This window comes from Chaetomium strumarium (genome assembly GCF_033439665.1).
Source record: "Chaetomium strumarium strain CBS 333.67 chromosome Unknown B0T15scaffold_1, whole genome shotgun sequence".
In the NCBI taxonomy this organism is placed as follows: Eukaryota; Fungi; Ascomycota; class Sordariomycetes; order Sordariales; family Chaetomiaceae; genus Chaetomium; species Chaetomium strumarium.
The window spans coordinates 753,005-777,040 of record NW_026944429.1 but is presented as its reverse complement, the minus strand read 5'-3'; the positions used below and the strand labels follow the sequence as shown (position 1 = coordinate 777,040).

Here is a 24,036-nt window from a genome sequence, read left to right as displayed (position 1 = left end):
TGGTGCGTGCACCGGTGACGTCTTGGATCACCCGATCTTTCGCTACCTCGTTATCGATAAGCCCGATAGGGTATGTAGCTCGAGTCGGTACCTTACCCAATGCCCCTCAACGTCGCGCCCCGCCTTATCCAACTTACAACAACAACTCGCCAACCTCTCTCCACAAACGATGTACCGCGCTCTCTTCGTAAAACTCAGATCGGTTGACGGAACGTGACAAATGGCTAACGACGGCCACGAAGGCCGCGAAGACCTCTACGTCAGCCGGACCTGCTATGTCCAGACAGCTGAGAGCAGGGTGAGCACATTGTCGTCTTGCAAATCATGGCTCAATGACAGCGAGATTTCCAACTCCATCCTGGAGGAAAGGGGGGAAGGTGGAAGCTTGTTGTGTCCCGGACCACTCATCCATGGTTTATGGGCCAATTTTAGCTAACCTAACCTGCTCCCGTCCTAGTTCGGGAAAGATGTTCTCGACGAGATAGAGACGTTTGTCTTTGAGCTCCCACACGTATCCAACGTCATTGTGGAGGACGACGTCGGAAGTGAGTCTGAGGATGAAGAAGAGGATACTGAGATGTACGATGTCGAGACCTCCTCCGACTTGGGGGAGGAGACAGATTCGAACCACGCCCAGCACGGATTCCCTAAGATTGCGACGACGAGGAACAATCTGACGGCCCTCTCGCAACGGTACAATGTAGGGACAACCCGGCCGCGAGAAACAGTAATGGAGAGTTGTACTGACCATAAGTCGATGGGACAGTTGTACTTCGCAGCCTATCAAGACAGAATTTATGTCTACCAGCCCCAGAGGACCGGGCCACGGATCTTGCCCGCCCCGTCACTCATCCTCCACCCGCCGCGATCCCCGCTTGGGACATCCTGTCCCGGAGCCATCGACACATACTTCCCGCATCAAATCAACCACATAATCGTGGGCAATCTGGGGAATATGGAAATTGTCCTGTTTGCCTACGATGATGGCGACGTGGCGGCTTACTACACATATGCGATCGCCCACTGCATCAAGGCTAACAGCGATGCGGGCCGCAGCCCTGGATCTCGCAGCCGTCAAGCAGCGCACCCGAAACTCTGCTTCCAGGACAATGTCGGTAGCTCGGCATGGGGACTTGCTATCCACGAGCAATCCCGCCTGATTGCCGTCGGCTCGAACTTGCGCATGGTTGTTGTGTTTGCTTTTGCACTCAGCCGCCCCTCCGCCGCCGCCGTCAAATTCTCTACGGATGGGAAGAAGCCCGACGAAATAGAGCTTGAAAAGCACGTGCGATCCAGGACTAGGACTTGGCGGATCGTCCTACCGCTTGGCTATGAAGGGCACAACATCCCCAACGTCACCTTCATGGATGACGAAGCGGGAGAGGCAGACAAGGTTGTCGCCATCGACATTCGTGGCAACGTATGGCTTCTCGACATCTGGAATGTGGGCCAGGCGCCCGTCCGATGGCCAAAGGCTGTTTCAAGGGGACGTCGTACGCCAGCGTATGAAGTTGTCAAGGCTATGTTTTCCGAACCCGAGATGTGCTGACAGTTCTGCAGGGTTGTGGGCTGGGGCGTGCTGGTTCTTCCGGATAGGTGTTTCAAGCGGACCCAGACGGTGCGCGAATGTCTCGGGGTCCCGGGAAACGAGGTCATTGCCGTCACGAAGCTCGAACAGACGGGTCCTGCATTATCGCAGAACAACACAGTTTGGCTGGATACGACATGTAGCCTGTATTATATCCGGGAGCTGTCGCTACCCGCCGAAGCCGTGTTCCGGCGGCGCCAGAACACCGCCGAGTATGCGGTGACCCACGCCTGCAAGTCGGTATTCGTGGAACAAGATCTCTCGGACTCATGGGAGACCGATTCCGATTCTGAAGATGGGGCCGTGAACCTTCCTTCAGCGCCGGACCCTTTTCACAACAAAGCGGTACCCTCCGGGTCGAAAACCGGCACCGAGAAACAGGGGCGTAAAGTACTGCCGCCCTCCACCACCGACTGCCCGTGGTATCTCAAGTCCGGCGATACGACAGACGGCGCCCAGATGCTTGGAGTCATTAATCCCACCTCTAAGAATGTGGCATCGATCGACAGCCTTGCCGGCGACGGGATGTACCATAAAAAGCTCGGAAGCTATAGCCTCCGTCAGACTAGGGATGGAAGCCAGATCGAGTTCTCCAAAGCCGATCTGCCGGAGCACGCCGTCAAGGATTACTGCCTCCTCCGCACTTCCTTGACCGACATCGAGCTCCAGCCCTTTAACAAAGACGCGCCCTGCATCGACTGCAAGTATGTCCTCCCGCACCACACCAACGCCCCGAGCACCCCCTGGGATCTCCACCCGACCTACTCGGAGCGCGTGAGCATGCTCATCCATATCCCGCAGCTGAACCTGGTCGCCGCCGGCTCGCCCACCGGTCGCGTCGCCCTCATCACGCTGACCAAGACGGCCAAGAGGCTGCACATGACCAAACTGCGGCACGGCTTCCGCGTCGACTACGTCCTGCCCCGCAGATCAGAGGACGACAGAAAGCTGCGGCCGGGGTGTACGTTGATCGGCATTGCCATGTCGCCGGTGCCGTACCGGCCCGGAGTCGACCTCGAGCTGCGTCCGCGCGGGGAGAGGCCGTCGCCGACCATGTACAGACTTATCCTGCATTATAAGGATCATACGATTCTCATGTATGATATTGCGCGGAGTGGGGATGATGGCAGTTTGACGGTGTTTTAAACTGGAGCCGAGGGTCTGAGGGGGCTATCGGCTCGAAATGACGGGCATCTGGGGGGTGGCACTGGCTATGGGAATTGTGAGGATAATGGCAACGGAACCGGCTTTCGCTAAGGCGTTAGGTTCTGGTCTTGGAGGCTAGGGTCGCTCGCGGAGTTACACGGTACGGTAGATACCCGCCATCCATACCGGTCTGCGTGGATTTGCTTTCAGTTCCTTTGATGCTTGTATCTTTACCTTCCCCTCCTCTCTGTTTTCGTTGCTGGTTTACTGGAGCGCATCGGGAAAATAGGGTTTATTTTCCAGCGGCGGGTGAAGGGTAGACTAAGACCGTTGAGGTGGCCTGGGGACAGAGAGGAGGCAGCGCGAGCAGCATGAAGAATAGAATGATGGACTTTTGCCCTGAGGTTATGACCGTAATGTTCTCTCTTCTACTATGCCCATATAATAAGGAGTATCTTGATTGCAGCATGATGGGCCCTGCGGCTTAGATGCAAGTATCTGGGTCTGGAATGCGGGTCGGCGCTGATATGGAATCTCGACGTGTTTTCAGGGTTCACACACGCTCTGCCGAAGGTAGCGCACCGTTGCACCTAAGCTCTAAATTAGAAAATGAATATATCGAGCTGTCGATGGCTTTTTGAACCACAATGGCCTGTCATCATGTTATCTTTATTAGCGGTTAGCTGCCTTCAGCTGCACCATGAAGGAACCCTGCCAGTTGTCGGCGTCCATTATTACGTTGCAAGTTGCAATCATCTGCAAATCGAACCTCGAGCACTGCATCTCAACATTTGTATCTTCGGCCGTCCCAGGCCTCCCCGCAATATGTCGATCAGCGGGGACCTCACCCGTGTGAACATGCTGTGATACTTGAACTCGTGGATGGTGATGTAATCAGTGTTGAGGCAACCATGGAAGCATGGTTGGTCCGCTTGGTGTCAGTCGGGAACGTATCCTACCACGCCTACCTATGTGTTTCAGAGATTCACGTTGGTGCAACGCAATCATGGTGCATTCAAGGGTCCAGTTCAGGCTTGAAGAAGAAAGTATACACGTGCGCCTGATCACTTCGTAGCTTCCAAACAGGACAGCATTGAGGACTCCGAGAGTGTGGTTCAAATGGTTCAAGCAGCTCCGCCGGCATCGGCAATACGGGGGAGTCGGGACAGAAGATGCCACCACAGTGTGGGGTATTATCGGAATGGACCGTATCTCTCAAGACTTAGCTTGCCTTATCTTGCTACATAATAAGGCGGAGGAGAGTGAAAATGAAAAGGAATATAAATAATAACGAGGAGTCCAAACTAGATCCAGACAGCAGCCGTCCGCCAGAGAACTGCTGGCTCTCATGCGATGCCTCATGCCGTCCAAGCACAACTGTAAAGTCGTGACGTCGAAGCACTTATCAACAGCTTTCAGGTTGATTGACGTTTGGCTTTTGTTCAATCCCGCGTGTTGTCATTGGCTCCTCTCGACCGATAAGCTGCCTATCTCTTGGCAGACTTAGCATCCGCTTTCACATGGAATTCGCCCCGCTTCAGTGGGACGTCCTCTCATGGCAACAACAACCCAGAATCTCACTTCACGTGAGCCTGAGTACAAGTGTTTAGCATCAGTAGGGAAGCCCAAGGTTGTGGGAATCAGACATCAAGGCTCAATGAGATGGGTATCGGATATGCCGTAATTTCCATGGTTGAAATTCGGCCCGGCACATCGGGAGGTCCTCGCTTACGGTTCAGGGTCCGGCCGTCAGAGCATCGATCCTCGGTTTGATAGCGACCGCGGCATTTGAGTCTGCAATGGCTGGGGGAGCGGGTATGAAATGCGTATTCTGCCCATGAGAGGCAGCCTAGATATGACATACATTCGTGAAGAAACTGCTGATATCTCCGTTCAATCATGAACGATCTGGCGAATATTTGTCAGTCAGCGTGATGATTGACGGTTAGGCTCCACAGGATAAAGGCAGCAGGGTTACCCCGGTGTGAAACGCTGTGGAAGATCTCTGGAAAAGAGTGGGTACACAGATAAGGAAGCAATTGAGACTTTGATTGGCCAGCTTGACCCGACGACTGGTTCAGCTTTGGGTCCAGGCCGGAGAACTGAGCCTCAACATAAACTATTTGGTAACAGAAACTTGCGGCCCCACGCTTCCCGACTTGGCCATGATTGTGGCTTTTCTGGCTCGGGAAGAGTCGCCTTCCTGCATGAGCATTTCTTGTGGTCTTCGGGGGAGGCGGTTCTGCTCACGTTGGCGGCAGTGGCATGCCGTTATAGCTGCAGAGGTTCAGCTTCGACGGGTGCGTGAAGTGAAGCATCAGATAACCAGAGCGAGCTCAATTGGGCGGCGCTGTCCGGCTCCATGCATGAGAGAATGAGTTGCAGCTGAAAGGTGCGCCAAGAGTACGGCAAGGCGAGTTTGCCCACCAGCGGGTGCCGAGCCCTGCATCAGGCACAGTTGAACCCGATCGCCAAGCTCATTGGCCAGTGGGGACGCTTTGAGGTCCATTTATGGATGTCCATTTTTCTGGGACGACTAGCCGGGAAAGGTATTCCCCAACCCGTCATCTGTGTTCCGCCGACGATGCAAGAATTGTGATGGTGCTCTTCGGTTTGCCCGTCAGGTTGTGATTGACGGGTGACGACATTGACCTGAAAAGGAAACGCCAGCCCTGTGCCCCGCAGACACGGGAAGATTCACGCCCTCGCACAGAGCTTGCATGAACTCCCGGCACCGCGGGGAGCCTGCAGCTTTGCCGACATTCTTCACTACAGAGCTTTATTATGAAGGAGGGAAACCGACCCGCAAATGCAATCATTCAGCTTGGAGAAGGTAACCCCCTCCTTTATCCGCTGTCGTGTGCCTGCACCCCCACCTAAACCCGGGACTTTGGAACTCATAAGTTCATCGTTTTAGACATCCCGATAGGAATCTGAGCCCCCATGAAGTGACAGTGTACTGATGATCTAGACATGCCCTACCACCTCGAGATGCTCGCCATAAGAAGGATTTCATAACACGGTTTGAATCTAGTAGTGCTCATTGACGGTCATACGGAGTCCAGGTTGGGCACTCCATTGATCATGCCCGCCTTTCACCTCATCACGATGTGATCCCCTCTATATGTCATCTTTGACGATCGAGGGTAATGGAATCCAGTTTTGATGCTAGGCGAGCACAACCAAACCTAGGATACTCCTGCGTCCGCGGCGCGGAATGCGGAGGTGCAGTGCAGTGGTAGCTTGCGGCAAAGTTGAGAAGAGTATCCGGAGCGCGGGGATCCTCCTCCACATGTTGGATGCCACCCATCAGGCGTCGTCCGCTAACTCTTTTAGGTAGCCCTTCGAGAAATTTAATGTTTTTACAGTTGATCCTCGCTTCCATCCATGAACTGGGGCCACACTCCGTACAGCCACGCCCTTCAAACCCAGCATCAGAGATTTTGCCGCGCCTATGTATTCCACACGATCGAAACCGGGCGACAAGACGGCCTGATTGCACACCGATCTAAGCCCAATGGCAGGGGAGGAGCGGAACCCACGCACCCTTTTCGGGCTCCCACGCCAAGGTAAGGAAAGACAGTCGACGACTCGACACGCCTGCAGCGCTCACCCGCACCCGCAATCGCAACCCGCATGGGGCGCGTTTCCCTTGTGCCTGCCGAATTGCCCCGGCCTGCTGTTACTGCTCCCCACTTTGAACTGATAGGGCATTGACGAGGTCCCAGTAGTAATCTGGTGCAGGGTTCCTTTCGGCCCTCATTTATATACTCGTGCTCTTGTCTCACCTTGAATCATGCTTGTTCACTTCTCAGTCTTGTTGTTCTTGTGCCTTCCGATCTCGTCCCCGGCCCTCATGCCGCATCGGCCCCATTTGCTCCCGGCCATCCATCCCATCACCTGAATCTACAGTCCCTCGGTCGCAGTCCTCTTTCCTGGCACAATAGCAAACTCCCTAACACCCGAAGCCCCGTCCGCAACGGACTTCCTCCGCCCGCCATGTCGACCACCGACGAGAGCAGCGGCAATGCCGGCACTAACTCAGGTAAGTTACCACACGACACCTCCCGACACACCCAGTAGCTCCATACCGGTCTCAAGACAAACCCCCCGGAGAGACTTTTCGACGATCACTGACATCGCCACCGCTCTTCCAGCCGACGATAACTTGAACCTGCCGTTCAATGCAGGCGACCAGGCCTTCATCATCGTGGCCTCGGCCATGGTCTTGCTTATGATACCGGGCATCGCTTTCCTGTACTCGGGTCTCGCACGGAGAAAATCGGCGCTCTCGCTCATCTGGGTCGTCATGATGTCCTTCAGCGTCATCGTCTTCCAGTGGTACTTCTGGGGGTACTCGCTCGCACTCAGCAGCACGGCGACCAACGGTTTCATCGGGAATCTCGACAAGTTTGGGCTGAGGAATACGCTGGGTGACCCGTCGCCCGGCTCGCCGCTTATTCCAGAACTCCTGTATTCTTTCTATCAGGTGGGTGGGAGAGAAAAGCACTCGAGAATCCTAATGTACTCCGACAGGGGGCTAATAAGCGTACACAGATGCAATTCTGCGCCGTCACTGCCGCCCTGGTTGTCGGAGCGACCGCCGAGCGTGGCCGCGTCGTCCCCGCCATGGTCTTTACCTTCTTCTGGGCCACGCTGGTCTACTGCCCGGTCGCGTATTGGGCCTGGGGCGCGAACGGGTGGGGGTTCAAGTACGGCGTGCTCGACTATGCCGGCGGTGGACCTGTCGAGATTGGATCCGGTTGCTCGGCGCTGGCGTATTCCTGGGTACTCGGTCGCCGCAACGAGAAGATGATGCTCAACTTCCGCCCGCACAACATTTCGCTGATCACGCTCGGCACTATCCTGCTGTGGTTTGGCTGGTTGGGATTCAACGGCGGTTCGGCGTTCGGAGCCAACCTGCGTGCCACGATGGCTTGCTGGAACAGCTGCCTCACGGCCATGTTTGCCGCCATGACTTGGTGTCTGCTCGATTTCCGTCTCGCGAAGAAGTGGTCGCTGGTTGGCTGGTGTTCCGGCACCATTTCCGGCCTCGTGGCAGCCACCCCGGCCTCGGGTGTGATCACCCCCTGGGCAAGCATCATTCTGGGCGTCGTCGCGGGTATTGCCTGCAACTTCGGCACCAAAGTCAAATTCATCATTGGCATGGACGACGCACTCGATGTCTTTGCGGAACACGCCATCGGTGGGATGGTCGGGCTCGTCTTCAACGGCTTCTTCGCGGCTGACTACATCATCGGCCTCGACGGTGTCAACATGGAGGCCACGGGTGGGTTCCTCAACCACAACTGGCGCCAGCTTTACGTTCAGATCGCCTACGTCGTGGCCGCGACCGCGTATACTTTCGTTGTGTCCGCCGCCATTGCGAAGGTGATCGACCTCATCCCCGGGCTTCACCTGCGTGCAACATCCGAGGCGGAGCTGCTCGGTATGGACGACGATCAGCACGGCGAGTTTGCTTACGACTACGTCGAGGTACGGGACCATATCCACTTTTCTCTCCTGATACCCCTACTGACATGGTATTTGCTACAGGTCCGTCGTGACTACCTGGCCTGGACGCCCGCTGAGAGGGAACCCAAGGAAGACGGCGTGGTTGTGATCCCTCAACATGGCATCGAGGGGCACCAACACCTTGTCGACAACGCCCGCCTCCGCGCCCCGAACAGTTCCAAGGGTGGGAGTAGTAGTGGCGCTGTTACGCCGCCGCTGGAGAGGGAGCCGGAGCACTCCTTGGCGAAGAGCCCATCAGATTTGCCGGCGGTGAACGAGAAGCCGGATGAGCCTACACAATAACATATTACCCGCTTTTAATACTGCGTGCTTGGTTGGCTTGGGTCGGTTAGCGCTGTTTTGGTTCTGGTCGTTTGGGATTTCTGGGTTTTGCTTGGGCTAGGTTATGTTTGCCTGAGAAGCAAAAAATGCGGTCATGGTTTCGGGATACAAGATGGTACGAGTCGTCTTTTGACGCACGAGTCATCCGGGGGCTGCTCTTCCTTTTTCCCTCTTCCACTTCTACTTGTCTTTGTTACCATCTCATATGAGCTGACATCTTTTTGTATAATACCCCATGGTTACTGCCGCTACCTGCTCGCTCGTGAAATTGAAGTTGGATTCTTCATCTTACCCTTGCGCCGGCAACAGTGTGAACTTTGACTGCACATGGTGGGCGTTCGATGTCTAGTCGGGACGACTGATATCTAGTACTTTTGCGCGGCATCTGTCGTCGGAGCTAATACAGCTAAGCGGTTTTGCCTGTGCCAGAGGGAGGCAGAATGGAGGGTACCGGGGAAGCGGGAGGGAGGTGGGATTGAAGCTGGCTAGCCAGGCACAGCCGGGTTCTTGCACGGTTACACAACATCGGTACCTAGGTAGGCAAGCGTCTCGGTGAGTAGTAAGGTATGAGGCCTCAGGAGGCCGACACGGTGTTGGATAGCTTGAAAGGCGGCAGGAAAGGGAGATCCGTTCCGGGTTAGGGGTGCGTTTGGTTTGACGTCTAATAGAACGGCTGCGCTGACGGGCCCTTGGACAGCCTCCTGTCGATAGAACGAAGAAGTTTGCGGATTCGAGGTCTCGGAAGGCTGGCTCGCCACATCCCGTCGAGTGTTCCGAGCCGAATGCCCTCTCGACAGGACGGCATAGTGGGGCCGTCCGGTGCCGGCGTCGGGTCTGCGTTCCGGCTGGGGCGTCCCGTCCGTTCCTCCGAATTGCCGGGGCGGAATCGGCACGTATACCTGAAACCATCCAAAGGTGGTCTTAAGTTCTGGTGTTTCTCAGCCGATTATCAGGATAAGGCCACTGACTGCCTACCTTATGTGCTTTAGTTGTGCGGTAAATCAAGCCAGAGCACTCACGACCCTAACACCGAACCAATCATTCCCTGTACCGAGGCTCACCGTCGCTGACTTGGGACCTGATCACACCTGTCCATCCGAAATGGTGTGGTAATCAAATCGCATTGCCAGAGGTGTGCTTTCGGACCTGAAACTGCCACTTCCGGCAAGGCTCAGCCAGGTATCCGGATTTCATAGAGACCGGGGCGTACGGGAGACACCTAACACTGGGTCGTGCCCGACAGTCAGCCGCGTTGAACGCCACGTGGGCGCAGCCGGCCTCAGTCGACGCGCCGCTCATCTAATTTGGTTCTGCCTGGAACAACTGAGCTTTTGGTAGCCGTGATTGTATGCTCAGCGAGGCTACTTAGTCCTCTTACATATCTGAAGGTAGTTCTTGAAAGAACAACTCTGTTCTTTTTTTATTTTGTCGCCGCTCATCTCTCACTCCGCCATCTATTCATATTGTTCACTCACCACGACGAGCCCACCAAAACCATGAGCCCCATCCAGACCGAGGCCGACAACAAAGGCCTCGTAATCGCAGGAACTGCCATCGCGACTGCGGCGTTGTTCTCGGTCTTCCGTGCCTATTTGTGGCCGACGCCCCCGAGGATTGATCGCTCCCCTCTTCGCACCGTCCTGCCCAGGTTATCTCCAGATGAGCTTGAGAACCTCGAGTACAAGCCAGACGACCTTCCCGGCGGAAGAGATGTCGAAACACCGGTATGCCGCCAATATATCCTGTTACAAACGGCCTATGCTAACTTCCCTGCGTCTTCAGTATGGCTCCATCCGGGTGTACGAATGGGGCCCGTTAACCGGCGAGAAGGTTCTCTTCGTCCATGGCATCAGCACCTCGTGCCTGACCCTGACCAAGCTCGCCGACGCGCTGGTCCGGGATAAAGGCTGCCGCGTCATGCTGTTCGACCTCTTCGGGCGCGGCTTCTCCGACAACCCGTCCGACCTGCCGCACGATGCGCGCCTCTACACGACCCAGATACTCATGGCGCTGGCCTCGTCCCCGGGCCTGTCCTGGACTGGGCCCCAAGCCTTCAAGCTGGTAGGCTACTCCCTAGGCGGCGGCATTGCCGTCCACTTCGCGGCCTCCTTTCCGCACCTGGTCTCCTCGCTCGTGCTGCTCGCGCCCGCGGGGCTAATCCGCCCGGAATCGTTCGGCGTCCTCACCCGCGCCGTCTTCACCTCCGGTCTGGTCCCACCACGCTTGCTGGCCTGGATCACCCGCCACCGGCTCAAAAAGCCCATCCGCTCCAGCGGCAAGCGCGGGAACAACAGCAGCCCCCTCCCCGCATCCAACAATCACGACGCCACATCAACAACAACAACAACAACAACAACAACAACAACAACAACAACAACAACAACAACCGCGAAACCAGATCCCGTAGCCGCCTCGCTCTCCGAAACCACCCCCCTCCTCCCGGGCTCCTCAACCCCGTCAGAGCCGCGCAACGCGCTCGAACAGCGCGTGTTGCGCGCCGTGCACTGGCAGCTAGCGCACCACACGGGCTTCGTGCCGGCCTTCATGTCGTGCATCCGCGACGGCCCGATGATGGGGCAGCACGCCGTGTGGCGCAAGCTAGCCGACCGCGCACCGGGCACGACCGCCATAATCCTGGGCGAGGGCGACGAGATCATCGACCCGGAGGAGTACGCCGCCGACGCGCTGCCGCTGCTGGGCGGGCGGGAGAACGTGCGGTGGGTGCTGGTGCCGGGCGGCCACGATTTCCCCATGACCTTTGCGGAGGAGGCGCTGGGGGAGGTCTACAAGGCTTGGGGGTGGGCCTGAAGTCATGTTTAGGGGTGGGAAAGGGGTTGGAAGAGAACATTTATTATAGAGCGTGGGAGCCACTTTGATACCAGATTCTGCTCACTCTGTTTAATCACTGTGTGTGGGAAGCTCGTCCGTTTGAGCTAGACCCAAGACCGAAGATTGCGGAGTAAAGCATGTGCAGATGGAAATGCCGACGCCTCCCAATCCCGAAGCGGAGAGAAAACTGTAGCCATTTGCAAGGTATCATCTCTACTAAATCCACCGGACCGGAGCGCCCTTCCGAGTCGGCACACAAACGCACACCTGACGCGATTATCATCCCATTCCGGACTACCTATCCAACCTCCGAAGTTGGGTCTATGGAACTCGCAACGCAAAAGCTGCAATGAAGGATGGCTCGAGGGACGAGCGCCGTCGTTGAGCGATTTCTAGCCTTGGGCGTCAACGAACACGTCTTCCGACTCGGCCGTGTTGGTCCGCTTGATGCCGCCAGGTAGGTCCTTCTTCATATCCTCATGAAAGTCGACCAAGGGACCCTCTTTGGTACGGCTCCCTGTCGAGGAAAGCATCTCTTGAATCTCGCTCGTGCTGTTGTGAGAGGGGTCAATGGGTGGCCGGTATCCTTGATCTTGCTCCTGGCTTTGCTCCCCATTCGATGGCTGCGGCGATACTGATGATTTCTCGTCACCAAAGTCTATTAGATTGCCGTCCTCGCTATTTGGCTCCTTCTGCTGGTCTTCCGCGTCAGACGGCGGCGCTCGGGGCGGAATCGCGTTTTCATGACGGAACTGTTGGCCCTTGAGGATCGGGTAGATGGCCAGTATCTGCTCCGCTTGCTTCTCGGGTGTAGATCCGTCTCTGTCACCGCGTTAGCCCATGCCTTGCTGCACAGAACGGGAGTGTTGTCCAACATTTGGGCGTTGATGATCCACTCGAGATCTTCCTCGCCCTCTTCCGACCCACCAGGGCCGCCTCTGACCCTCCTGAATAACCTGGGGTGCCACTCCACGCCGTCCGCGGCTCGCTTGGCGGCTTCCTCGCGCTGCCTGTCTTCGATCTTTGTCTTTTCCTCGGTTGCAAGCTCGTGGTTGCGTTTCTTCACAGCTCGTGCCGTCTTGGCCCATAGTCGCTGCGATTCCCTCTCCTCTTGTTCCTCCAGGGGTCGACAGATGGGAGGACTGGGTTTCGCTTCCTGGGCATTGAAGAACATCTCCTTGCGTCCGGTCTTCCTCCAAGTTAGTTTGATGCGGCTGGAAACTCCTCTGTAGACATACCTTCACGTCCTTGATAAACATTTCCTCGCTCCAGAGACCTGAGAGTTCGTAGAGTATCTCCCCTGTGTGGTCGTTCTTGATCACGCCACCAATAGCGTTGTATGTGCCACTAACCCAACCCTTGGTCTTGAACTCGATATCGGCCGATAGTCCCGTACCCGGACACCGCACGTAACTGTGGTCTCCGAGCTCATACTTCATTTTGCCGAATAAGATACCCCTGGCGTACATGTTCGGTTGCGTGAGGATGCTAAGACACAGCGCATCAGCCAAATGGCCGCCAAAGTCTATCAGAAGGGGCCTTGCTCACTATCGTTCGCCTTTTACCGGATCTTTCCCCCTGTTTAAAATCGACAAGATGGCGATACCCTCCATCATACTGGCGGCAGAATTCCCCAGGAACTTGCTCCTGGGCTTGAGCGTCCCGTCGACTCTAATGTGATGTCCCGGAACCATGTAGAAATAGCTTGATTTCGGTGGGTGATGCGAGGTCTGCTCGGAGATGTAATAGGCCCTTGTGTCGTCGGGGAATTCCCAGCTGCAGGTGAAGATCTCGCCGAGGATAGGGTTGAGGGGCTTCTTTACTCCCCTAACGCTCTGTCAGGACTTAATACTCAGGGTGTTTCCGGGCGAGCGAGGACTCACGGAGGACGGAGATGCCAGCCACTGAGGTAGAATTTTACCACGGCGACGAATCTTTCAACGGGGTCGTCGATTTCGGGAATCGGCAATAGCATCTCGGGGTGGCACATGAAGCTTTCGCCTGTTCGTTAGCTCACTGAGCATTGTACCCTCCACGGCACTGAGTTCAACAGGCACATAGGCATACTTGGTGATCCTTTCAAGCATACTGCGTGGTTCCAGGATGAAGGTTGGCAGTACCACTCTGCTGAGGTCGGCGCCCGGTCTCAACTGGGAGATAATGTGCGAGAGGACTACGTCGATGTCAGCTCCTCCTGCCCATCGACGTTCTTGGCGCGACTGTTCACAGACCATTTCCTTGATCGGGCTCGACCACGAGTGTGTCATCTTCTTCCGTTGCTTCCCCAGAGGATCGACTGCCTGGATCGCAAATCTCATGTTAGCGCAAGCAACTCGTCTCTGGCATGCGTTTCCCCCCGGGACGCCTCAACCGGACTGCCTCCACCTGATCTTGGTGTTCGCAGTATCGCTTGCAGAAGAACGGGATTGTTCGCTACTCACTCGCATTCGAGGTCGCCCGGCGGCGCCCAGGGACAAGGTGGCCCACCATTTTCAAGCTGTCGGTAGGCATGATCGCCCTTCTCTTCGTTCAAGCCGTTGGCAGAAGAACAAGAAAAGGTGGGGTAGGGGGGCTCGAAGGGGGTTTTGTTGGGATCAGGAGAATGTCACAACTGGAATATGCCCTACAACCTGCCACCGGTGTCTTATTAACAGACGTGAACCCGGAGTTCGGATGCCTAGAGCGTCTATCCAGGGGATACCTACGTCAACAGACAGGCAGCAACTAGGTCCACGGGTTGGCCGGGAAAGTTTTACTGGATGGTTTTGTAGCCGCAAGCATTGAGCGAAGTCGGGCGGGGTCTCGGGGAGGGGCAGAAGAGCGATGACGTGGGTCTCCCGGAACCCTACATCATGTGCCGGAAAGCAGCCCGAGCATAACTGAAATGTGATCAATCAGGGCGTAGTGTACTAATAATAATAATAATGAACAAACAATGAGACAAGCCTCCGGAATTCCAGGATTAAGATCAATTGTGCTGCCCTGGCCGACTAGTCAAAGCTGCCATAACCACAGTTGCTCTCGAGAGTATCTTGCTCGAAAATGCTCCCTTTAGGTACTCCGTACGAAGTTCTTTCCATCTTTTAACCCCACGTGGGGCGGGCCCACCGTAGCTCTCCGTCCCAGTTCTGCAAGGGGTGACATCCGATCTCCGCCTCCACAATTCAATTAACCCTCAAGAACGGGAGGTCTGGGTGTTGAGAGACCGTATCAATATTCCGGACGAAGAAGGAGCCAACAACTTCTCTTTGGCAGAGTTCTTGAAACATGTTAGAATTGGTCCATCTCTTGTTGCTGATCGGGTGTGTGAAGGACGGCGTCAGTTGAATGCGCTCACGCTTTGCGTTTTCCACTGGCATTGAGCCCATCGATGCCATTTACGCTGTACTGCATTCTGTACTGTACAACCTCTCCTGCACACAACCTAGAAACAACAATACTACAAACGGCACAGTATGTGCTGACCAAACAAACTCGCTAACAAACTGACTGCTAAACACTCAACCAGACCTGCATAGAGAACAAGCGCTGACTACGTAGGAGCTGAGTGAGCTGGTTGATTGGGCCTCATTCTCTAACTATCTAGGTACCTACATGTAGTCTGGAAGGGCGATGTAGGCTGCCGTGGGCATGGAATTCCAGGGTCGCAACTCCCGAATAGGTATGTCTCTGCTTGAAGTTGAGAGCCGCCTTGCATGTGGATAGTAGTTAACTATTAGGGGACACGTGGGCGCTGCTGTCTCGATTGACGCTTCGGCATCAGGGCTATTGTTGCAACAAATCCTGCTGTTTCTGAAAATCGAAAGGGATCTTCACTTCACGAGCACCCAGGCTCATGCCGGGCTTTATTGCAGTGATTTTCCCTACGCACCACTGCAGGGTAACATGAAGAGCCTTATATAGATCTGCATAGACAATCGGCCCCAGCGGTTTCAGGTGTGCTGCCGTCAAGTGGCATCGTGTCGGGCCGCATAGGTTTGCACCTCGGATCTGAATGGCACCCTTCAGAAATAGCAGGACCGCATGAGTCGGTGAGCTCGTACACTAGTCCCCGGGCCATTGGGTTGCAATACGAGCTTCAGCTGTCTCCAAACCATGATGGTGATGGAGGAATGCGCTGGACGACACGAGTGGGGCCAGAGAAACGAGATACGTATTAAGGGTTCGCCAACCGAACACTGGCATGTTGGCTAACGGTCACTGCCGCCCGACTTGTGGAGAAACCCTGAGGCCGTACCTTGATTCTGAAACATAAACTCTCGAGACCCGTCAGTTTGGTCTGCTGGTTCAGATGCGAGCTAGTCCGCTTTTCAAAAAAAAAAAAAACAAAAGGGGAAAAGGGGTCGGAAACGGATCTTTTCGAAGACTCTTGGCTTTTTGCACCTGCCCAAAGTTGCGACGTTCGAGTCCGAGTGTGAACTGGAACCGCTGGCGTCCAATACCGATTCAGCACAGGGCGCTTTGGAATCCTGTTTAGGAAGTCGATCCCTTCGCTTTGCTTGCGTTGCCCCGCCTGGGTAACACGGCCGACTGTCCACCGTTGCTGCAGCAAGGTAGCGCACAAGTTTGTGCCGGTCGAGAACGACGCCCTCGAGCCCTCCCTCTTTCCCGCCGTGCAATTCCAATTTACCACCAAACAACAACCTTCCGTCCGCCTCTCGGTCGAGCGACCCGCCTTTCCTTGCCTTGATCGAGTCACATGCGACATCCAAAGCCCAACAACACCAAGCCTGTTTGGCAACTCTGCAGTCAATCGTTGGGCTGCCAAGTGGTGGACGGCGGTGACGGGCACATGCTCCCTTTCCATTTCGGTCAAGGGAGCAACGTCTCTTTTCGGCCAGTGCCTCACCAGCGTTGAACGCCAGAGAACACTCATGAAGACGTCGCCCGCTCGATAGCGTTGCATACCGATCGAAAATGACCGAGAACGAGCCGCCCGCCGTTGCGATGCACGATGATGGGCGAAAGGGGAGAAGGGACCGCATCATGGGGAAGCTGTTCGGCCGCGATCGCGAACGAAGGGCAACCAACGAAGGCGACCTGAATGATTTCCTGCATGGAAACACCGACAAGCTGCAAGTTGCTCATGCAAGCCCACCCGTCCTCGCCAAGATCGACACCAAGACCGCCAGCCGATATCCAAATGCCGACCAGTTCAAGGGGCCTAGTGAGCCCACGACACAGGAGTATGCCCTGCGGCCACGCAACACGGTCAAGAAACCCAAGAAAGGCCTGGCCGTGAAATTTGTGGAGACATACCCGGAGATCATCGGCGATGGCGGCGATGAGTGTGATGTTCCCACAGTCGAGGTGTCGAAACGCAAGAAGCAGAGACCCCAACCTACGCCTAGCAGCACTCCGGGCACTGCTCGAAACCCGTTTGGAGACGAGAATGCAATGGATGCACCAGTTGGCCCGGGGTTCCTTCGGCGCACCCAGACAGGCCTCCCGGCAGGTTCGGGCGCCCCAGCATCCGCCCCGGCCGCAGGAGCCACGGGCAACACTAGTGGCCGTTTTCTAGGCGCCCCGACGACTTCCCAAGACGAGAAGCGAAAGTCGTTCATTGAGATACAACAGGCCCAGATGCGGGAGGCCGAGGGACGGGCCTTTGCCAATGCTGTAAGATCAGCCTCGGGAGATCAGTCGAAGCGCGAGCGGGGGGATTCTTCGCCTACCTTGACCGATCGTTGGGAGACAGAGTCGCCCACCACTTCTTCGCCAGACTCAGTACAACCCCCGCAGCTTCAATCGCCGGGCCAGCCTGTGAAGCCTCCCCCAATCCCCGCAAAGGCTCAACGGCCGCAGCTACATCAAATCCCGCCCTTGCCGTTTGAATCACGAGAATCACCTCCATCCCAGAATTCTTACACCACGACGAGCCAACAATCAGATCCATCACCCGAGAGACTGAGGAGGACCCAGACACTTGAGAGTAGCCCAAAAACGCTCCAGTCGGCGGTTTCCACTTTCCAGCACCCATTCGCATCATTAAGACAGGGAAGCAGGATTTCGGAGAAGGATATCACGTCTCCCGTTCAGCAACAAGGAATCGCATCGTTCCAAGATGTTGTGGCGGCTGCATCAGACGACGCTATGAACGCGTTTGTTAACCGCACACGTCACTTGTTCGAACTTTTCCGTCTCCATGCCGAGAGCGTGCGGCCGCTGATCTCTTCCCTACCCCAGGACCTGGCAAGGGCGGCCCTGTGGTGGTTTCTAAAGGGGCGGACAGCACTCGAGGTCGCCATCCGAGACCGCCCTTCCACCCCTGAATCACAGAGGAAAAATGAAATCACCAAACAGCAGGCTTACGCCGACTTGGCAAAGGCCTACTGGCTTATGGAAGAAGTTGTGCCCGAGATAGCCAGCAGCGGGCGAAGTCGAATTGACAGTGAGACGGAAACTGTCCGGGCCACACTCACCTCCAGCCTAAAGAAACTAGCTGTGTCCATGAAGAGAAACGGATTCCTGCCCCCTGAGGAGCCGTTCTTGCCTCAGATAGTCGACAGGTCAATCTGGCTCGAGTATCCCTCACTATCTCAAGATATTAAGTCTCTGCTCTGGGGCTCCAGTTCTGCTCTTTCCCAGAGCCAGGCCACTTCTGGAATGACGGTACTGGAATCCCTGCCACTAGGCGATTCCGCAACCACCTTCTGTTTTGCCCGCTTCCAGGTCGACGTGTACTTGATGGAGCAAGGAGGCAGGGAATCACAGCGGCTTTACCTCCCGTGCTTCTTATCCACCGTCCGACCACAAACACAGTCAGACATGGCGTTCGTCCTCGCAAGCCAGAACGGGGTGGTGCAGCTTCGGATCTCCGGCAACAAGAACACCGGCCCGGTCTGGGAAGATGTGCGGTGGCGGTCCGAGAACTTCAACTTTGAGGTAAAGTTGCCTCGTGGTTTCATGCTCATGGTGCAGTGCACTCAGCAGGCATACACGACATTGCGGAACATGTACGAGTTCAGCGCAAAGGTACATTCCAGCCTTTACCCGAGACAAGACGAAGCCTGCATTTTCAGGTCGACCCTGCGTGCGTTCCAGTATTTCGACAACGACCCGCAAGCAAGACAGTTTCCCAAAGAATCTACGCCCAGTTGTGAAATCGCCTTGTTCGAGCGTCTCTTTCGTGAGGGGGCAGCAACAGGTCCAAGGACCTATCACAGAGGATACCGGATCGCGGTTGTCACAGGCCCCCGGACCAAGACCCTGAGCGGCGTCAACCAGTCATACTCCCCCCAAACACCGATTCAGTTTGGATTCTTGCGGAGTGAGGCCAATGACCCTGCGCTCTCCCTCAAGTTCGACAACGGTCGGTTCAAAGGGAACATGGTCTTGTCGTTTGCGGATGAGAAGGAAAGGCTGCGTATGCACAGTCTACTGATCGGAACTGCCCTGGACCGGGGCGAAAGCGTCTTTGGCGAAGCACCTCTACAGGGACTCTGGTTCTCCGAGAGATACGGTGATGCGCGCGATAAGGGGTTGCAGGCGCTCTCCAGCATGGCATGGAACAAGGTCAGGGTCATCAACTACGACAACGATGGTGACAAGCCGGCATGCGTCCTGGCCGACAAACTGCGCGTTGTCTACGAATTCAAAGACGGCACCTTGACCGACCGCATCAACGTCGCACCTGGCGAGCTCAAGCTACGGCTCGACGTGCAGAATCCGACCTGCCTCATGGTCTTCCGCCAGCCCCAGTGCGACCTCACCCTCGCTGTTACCGAAGCCGCCAAATCCTCGCAGGACCTGACGAGCGGGCTCTCCCGGGCACTGGAGAGTCTCAAGCAGTCCGCCACGATCCGCACTTTCAAGTTCCCCAACCTCGGCGCACTGCACGCCTTTGAGACAGCCATCACAGGCTTCAAAGTCCTCTTTGACGGCGTGGCCTCTGCATTCGCCATCTCACGCCGCCGCATGGTGGTGCCCATCCACAAGAAGTGGGAGGCGGGTGCGACGAGGATACAGGTGGTGCAGCAGGACGGTGTGGCCCAGCTGCTGGCATTCTTTGAGGACTTCAGTCACGGGCAGTGCATGGGGTTCCATCTCAAGGGCACTGACGTGTTTGAAGCCTTCAATAGAGGCGGGAAGGCAGGGCTGAAGATCGACGATGCCAAGTTTCCGCTGCCAAAGGTCCTGGCGCCCGAGGCGGACGGCGCGCAGCAGGCGGCGGACGCGGCCTTCTTGTGTCTGGATCTACCTGAGTTGCCGGGGGAGCATGACGATATTTCCATACTGTTTGACAACGAGGCGGGTAAGTGCATGCATGAATAAAGAACCCTTAGGTGATTTCGGGTGTGAGGGCATGGCTGACAAGGAACATTGAACAGAGCGCGACAAACTTGTAGCTTGCCTCCCGGCACCGGTCAAGGCCCAGCGGCTACCCAAGATCAAGGGCATTACTTGAGGGGTTGCCGACGATTAGAGGCCCAGGGAGAGGAGCATGCCATTTCAGGAGATGTATCCTGCGTTGGTAGCATGAGATACCCCCTCTGAAATCTACCATGTTTTCTTGAAGTTCATGGTGGTTCGTTTTCTTTTTTCATGTCACATCATGTCAAGCATGGCTGCGTAGTGGTTTATGCATTGCTTGGACGTCGGTTCTCTATAGCTAAGTACAGGTCAAAACCCCCAAACCCTCAACGCAAGGACAATTACCATCCATCAACGCCTCAACTCCATTTGCAAGACTGTGCGTGAATTTTGACCGCTCCTTGCCCAACCACAGATGTGGCATCAGTCGTCTTGTGTAATGTTTCAACCTCCACTACCCCAAGAGAAAACCATCAGTGACGTTTCCGCATGAAAATTAGTCCCCTCCAGAAAGTATCAACCCCTCCGTCCTGGCACACGTCTCCCCTAATACCTCCTCCTTGTCGGTTCTGGGCTGGGCGACCGGGTGGGGCTGCGTGACCGCGGCCTCATCTTGAGCCACTTCTTGGTCGACAGCTCCAGCTCCCTCTCCAATTCGGGGCTCGGGTTCTTGCGGTGGATGAAGTTGCAGAAGCCGCCGCGCACGCAGCCCTCGCCGCTATTAAGCCGGCAGCAGGCTTCGCGGAAGTCGGTCACGGGGCTGAGCTCGCAGTAGATGGGGCGGGCGGCGTACCAGCGCGAGTTGAGCGCGTCACAGGCCTTCTGCGCGCTGTCCTCGTACTTGAAGCGCGCGTACACATTGCCGATCAGGTGGTCGTTGTTGTTGTCGCACACGACGAGCTCCTCGAGCTCGCCGTACTTGCACATCTCGCACCAGATGTCCTCGTAGAAGGCGTCGAAGTGGTTCTGCAGCTGCGACGCGTTCATGCGGTTCTTGGGATCGAACGCCGGGTTCTGGTACAGGTTCGGCATCAGAATCGTCTGGCTGTACGACGGCTTGACGTGCTTCCTGCTGCATCTATCGCCGTGCCGGCACGCGCCGATCTTGTAGTAGAAGGAGCAGTTGACCTTGTCTTGCTCGGTGCCGAAGATGGAGGCGAGGAAGTTGGCCATGTTGAGGCTCTGTTCTCTCGTTCGGCCGGTATGGTGTGTCAGATTATTTCTTTTGCAAGGTCGGGAGCGCTATTGATGTTTTCGCTGTACTTGCTGGATGATGTTCGAGTTTGGTGTTGAATGTTCAACCGCGATTGCTGCACTCTAAGACCGGCAGAAATGGTCTGGTTTGGATTCTGTCAGCCCTTTTGCCACAAGTGGCTGGAACAGGGCCTGATTGGCTGAAAATAGGTGCCAAGAAGCAAGGCTGAGAGTGTGGCTGAACATTCCAGAACATCCAAAGTACACAATCGCCCTGCCTCGGACTGGAACCGAAGGTTAGCCTTGTGGTTAGAGTGCCTAGAGACATTTTACATCACCTTTAGCTTTATCTGTACGCCTTGTCTACCATCTAGCTTGTTCCGCCTGGATATTACATTTTACACTTCCGCCGTACACCATTCATCATCGTCAACCCTAGAGTCCTAGATTTGGGGGTTCCGGTCTCTCCGAGTCTTGAGAGGACCGTAGAGCGGGACTGGGGATGACTCGACCAGTAGAGTCCATCGAATCCCCAGACAAAATGTGAGAGCTGTGAAATATGTTGCGGCGTCGTTGCTTGGGACTCTACCTACGTATGCTAAAATCTCGAGAGCTGTCTGTTGCACGCTGCTTTGAATAGGTAACGTGCTCCCAGCGGGCCTTGCGGTAGTGTTGTTGGTCTAGACCTTCCAGTGAATATAGAACCCCTGCCCTCCCTAGATCATACCAGCGAAGGTAAGCCTGAACGTTCATAGGGCTGCCGTCAAGTTTCCCTGAGATTGTACCCATAGACAAAAATTTTCGCTTACAAAGAAGGAACCATGGCTAACGCCCAACAATCTAGTACATACCTTCCCATTCGTCTTCCGGCATCTCGGCATGGAATAGTGGCAGCCCGTCCAAGTCCATGGCGTAGTACTTGTGGTAGAGCATCATGCAGCTTATCGTAAAAGGAGTCACCCACGACACCATGTCGTTGTGTGTGTGGCCGGTCGGTCCACAGTCTGGCACATGCCGGAAGGGACAAGTGGTCCTGGTACTGTCATCCGTGCTTCCATGAAGAACGTAATCTTTGAAATCAAGCATCATTTCAAACTCTTCCTGTGGGAGGGCTCGAAGAGCCGTGTGCTGTGCGTGCCAGAGCAACGCCTTCAGGATCTCCAGGACGGAGCGAAGTGGCGCAGGTTCGCCGAAACGAGGGTGATGGAACCGCCCGTACCTCAAAATATGGAGTTCCGCAATGTCGTGGTCTGGAATGTGATAGAGATCACAGTCAAATGCTGAACCTCGGACGCCGGAATCTGTAGCCGCATCTGGGAGTGAAGCGGCCGTGGATCCGGACCAAAAGCAAAGAACGAACACTTTGCGTAAGCTAGGTAGGGACTTAAGGTCTAGCTTGATAGCGGCCTCGACAACAAGTTCGGAACCCTCGCCAATAGCAATTTGCTGAAGACGACTGCGATCCAAACTCAGGAATGGATCAAAGACTATACCGTAGCGATCAACGCCGGTACGGCGCAGTCCTCCAATGTCGACATCGGCTTGTGCCCATGGTTGGAAGAGAGTGAATACATCCGTCTCGTAACTGATGAAGGGAACATCAACTCGTATGTTGTATGAGGGCAGTCCGCTACACTCGTCGGGCTCATATCCATAGTCGCGCAGGCTTAAATAACGTGGAGGCCGGAAGTAACGAGGAAGCCAAACGCCGCGCGACTCGCGGCAAGCGTGTAATGGCGGGAAGATGGCGTGCTCCGGCGATAAGACAATATACCGAAGCCGCCAGTCAGGGTGCCGGGTATCTACGCACAGCCGTCTTCCGACCTGGGTAAGGGCGGGCTTGCAGATGTTGCCGCCGGAGCATGCAGAACATGGCGTCTGGCCGATGAGGCATGTTGGCTGCGGTACGCTCTCCCAGATCATGAGGCGGAGTTCCACAGGAAGCTCCGTGAATAGGGAGAAAGGCGTTGAAGAGTCCTGAGACATTGCAGAGGTGCACTAGGACAGCAGCACGAGCTTGACAAGATGATCTCGATAGGTGAGTGCGTGGCTAACACGTTCAGTGTCAAAGCCGTATCCGGGCCGGTTCGCGCGATGGTAACCTGGAATTCTATCGGGTCCGTGGAAGAGAAGGAAGTGAATGGTTCGGCTGCAAACTACCTAAACACCATATTGGGCCTGAGTTTTTCAAACTAGCCCAGTTCAAAACTGGCCAATTCGTGACTTTCTGAACCATCTCAGTCTCTCTCAGATGCTCATCATCATCAGACCAGCTGTGGCGCAGGCTGCCGTGATGTACTGGAGAGACCCACTACCATTCTCAGCCAATTTCAACCAATATGAGCGAATATGAGTGCCGTGGAGCAGTCTCTCTACCTGTAGTTAGGCTGTGTAGAAAATGAAGGCCGCCCTTCGGTTCTGCGGCTGGCAGCTGCCACATCTCCGGTATATGTACCAGGCGAGCCAGGTACGTTTGTATCACCTTAGGTAGCAACAAAGCCGTTCAACGTTGTCCCATTCACCGCAGCCTAGCCGACAGTGATGTCTCACGTTCTAACAGAATATCTAGAACGGAGGGCACCTCTGCTGACAAAAGCGTTTGTCTCTCGCAGCCCAACCGCCGTCAGTCATTTCATCCCAGCGTAACATCGAAATCGAGGTCGCAATTCGCTTCCCTCATAGGGGCCGATCCACAGTTCCACTCGGCTCACGTGGTTCAAGAACAAATTAATTGCGACTAGCGTTAAGGAGATTCTAGCTTAACAATGGTCATTTTGTTAATCGCCATTCGTTGTCCTCGATCCCGTTGAATCAATCGCTCGCCCTAGGTTCAGCGAAAGTTGCCATTAGCTCCATGTATCGCAACTTGCTGCTACTAGTATCTAAACGTGTGCCGTTTCACGAGTCCGTGTCGCAACCTGGAAATCAAGGTTGCGGGAACCAAAACCTGCCGGGTGGCCGGTGCCGAGATTTTCGGCAGGGATCCTTGCCATGGCAGGCCCACACCGGACTCTGGGGTCGGAGCGACAGCCCACTCGCGGTAATGCAATTTGAAGGTTTGATCCGGACGAAACTGCGCAGGACACGTCGGCAGGAGCGAAACATAGCAG

The 24,036-nt window shown here is 55.5% G+C and overlaps 7 protein-coding genes across 7 annotated transcripts; 4 read left to right on the top strand and 3 right to left on the bottom strand.

Annotated features, from left to right (window-relative positions):
* Nucleotides 1–220: 220 nt before the first annotated feature.
* On the top strand, nucleotides 221–2,734 carry B0T15DRAFT_388146 (uncharacterized protein; the record flags this gene model as incomplete). Its single annotated transcript, XM_062864428.1, has 4 exons — nucleotides 221–298; nucleotides 458–700; nucleotides 767–1,503; nucleotides 1,561–2,734. 4 exons carry the CDS (start codon nucleotides 221–223, stop codon nucleotides 2,732–2,734), a joined length of 2,232 nt encoding a protein of 743 aa, XP_062725330.1.
* A 3,692-nt stretch (nucleotides 2,735–6,426) lies between these two features.
* B0T15DRAFT_5945 (ammonium transporter AmtB-like domain-containing protein) lies at nucleotides 6,427–8,743 on the top strand. The gene is made up of 4 exons (XM_062871108.1): nucleotides 6,427–6,779; nucleotides 6,892–7,223; nucleotides 7,292–8,230; nucleotides 8,291–8,743. Exons 1-4 carry the CDS (start codon nucleotides 6,734–6,736, stop codon nucleotides 8,549–8,551), a joined length of 1,578 nt encoding a protein of 525 aa, XP_062725329.1. The 5' UTR covers nucleotides 6,427–6,733; the 3' UTR covers nucleotides 8,552–8,743.
* A 1,152-nt stretch (nucleotides 8,744–9,895) lies between these two features.
* Nucleotides 9,896–11,410, top strand: B0T15DRAFT_5938 (Alpha/Beta hydrolase protein). Its single transcript, XM_062871106.1, has 2 exons — nucleotides 9,896–10,314; nucleotides 10,373–11,410. Exons 1-2 carry the CDS (start codon nucleotides 10,087–10,089, stop codon nucleotides 11,396–11,398), a joined length of 1,254 nt encoding a protein of 417 aa, XP_062725328.1. The 5' UTR covers nucleotides 9,896–10,086; the 3' UTR covers nucleotides 11,399–11,410.
* Nucleotides 11,411–11,412: 2 nt separating this feature from the next.
* B0T15DRAFT_515770 (uncharacterized protein) lies at nucleotides 11,413–14,149 on the bottom strand. The gene is made up of 8 exons (XM_062868220.1): nucleotides 13,861–14,149; nucleotides 13,651–13,719; nucleotides 13,487–13,592; nucleotides 13,303–13,413; nucleotides 12,968–13,246; nucleotides 12,658–12,907; nucleotides 12,295–12,608; nucleotides 11,413–12,241 (listed from the first exon to the last, which is right to left on the bottom strand). Exons 1-8 carry the CDS (start codon nucleotides 13,928–13,930, stop codon nucleotides 11,812–11,814), a joined length of 1,629 nt encoding a protein of 542 aa, XP_062725327.1. The 5' UTR covers nucleotides 13,931–14,149; the 3' UTR covers nucleotides 11,413–11,811.
* Nucleotides 14,150–16,116: 1,967 nt separating this feature from the next.
* B0T15DRAFT_5911 (uncharacterized protein) lies at nucleotides 16,117–20,083 on the top strand. Its single transcript, XM_062871102.1, has 2 exons — nucleotides 16,117–19,673; nucleotides 19,750–20,083. The coding sequence occupies exons 1-2, from the start codon at nucleotides 16,337–16,339 to the stop codon at nucleotides 19,824–19,826; spliced, it is 3,414 nt and encodes a 1,137-aa protein (XP_062725326.1). The 5' UTR covers nucleotides 16,117–16,336; the 3' UTR covers nucleotides 19,827–20,083.
* Nucleotides 19,992–21,100, bottom strand: B0T15DRAFT_515763 (uncharacterized protein). Its single transcript, XM_062868219.1, has one exon. It carries the CDS (start codon nucleotides 20,903–20,905, stop codon nucleotides 20,279–20,281), a length of 627 nt encoding a protein of 208 aa, XP_062725325.1. The 5' UTR covers nucleotides 20,906–21,100; the 3' UTR covers nucleotides 19,992–20,278.
* Nucleotides 21,101–21,369: 269 nt separating this feature from the next.
* On the bottom strand, nucleotides 21,370–22,912 carry B0T15DRAFT_506314 (uncharacterized protein; the record flags this gene model as incomplete). Its single annotated transcript, XM_062867563.1, has 3 exons — nucleotides 21,370–21,476; nucleotides 21,520–21,606; nucleotides 21,778–22,912. The coding sequence occupies 3 exons, from the start codon at nucleotides 22,910–22,912 to the stop codon at nucleotides 21,370–21,372; spliced, it is 1,329 nt and encodes a 442-aa protein (XP_062725324.1).
* Nucleotides 22,913–24,036: the final 1,124 nt, after the last annotated feature.

Excerpts from the sequence above, each read along its gene's own strand:
- B0T15DRAFT_5938 (XM_062871106.1), top strand. The coding sequence starts at position 10,087 with ATGAGCCCCATCCAGACCGAGGCCGACAACAAAGGCCTCGTAATCGCA. Across the intron at positions 10,315-10,372 it reads GAAGAGATGTCGAAACACCG|TATGGCTCCATCCGGGTGTA; the intron begins GTATGCCGCCAA and ends CTGCGTCTTCAG.
- B0T15DRAFT_5945 (XM_062871108.1), top strand. The coding sequence starts at position 6,734 with ATGTCGACCACCGACGAGAGCAGCGGCAATGCCGGCACTAACTCAG. Across the intron at positions 6,780-6,891 it reads CAATGCCGGCACTAACTCAG|CCGACGATAACTTGAACCTG; the intron begins GTAAGTTACCAC and ends CCGCTCTTCCAG. Across the intron at positions 7,224-7,291 it reads TCCTGTATTCTTTCTATCAG|ATGCAATTCTGCGCCGTCAC; the intron begins GTGGGTGGGAGA and ends AAGCGTACACAG.
- B0T15DRAFT_515763 (XM_062868219.1), bottom strand. The coding sequence starts at position 20,905 with ATGGCCAACTTCCTCGCCTCCATCTTCGGCACCGAGCAAGACAAGGTC.
- B0T15DRAFT_5911 (XM_062871102.1), top strand. The coding sequence starts at position 16,337 with ATGACCGAGAACGAGCCGCCCGCCGTTGCGATGCACGATGATGGGCGA. Across the intron at positions 19,674-19,749 it reads ACTGTTTGACAACGAGGCGG|AGCGCGACAAACTTGTAGCT; the intron begins GTAAGTGCATGC and ends AACATTGAACAG.
- B0T15DRAFT_515770 (XM_062868220.1), bottom strand. The coding sequence starts at position 13,930 with ATGCCTACCGACAGCTTGAAAATGGTGGGCCACCTTGTCCCTGGGCGC. Across the intron at positions 12,609-12,657 it reads TGTTTATCAAGGACGTGAAG|ACCGGACGCAAGGAGATGTT; the intron begins GTATGTCTACAG and ends ACTTGGAGGAAG. Across the intron at positions 12,242-12,294 it reads TGGATCATCAACGCCCAAAT|AGACGGATCTACACCCGAGA; the intron begins GTTGGACAACAC and ends ACGCGGTGACAG.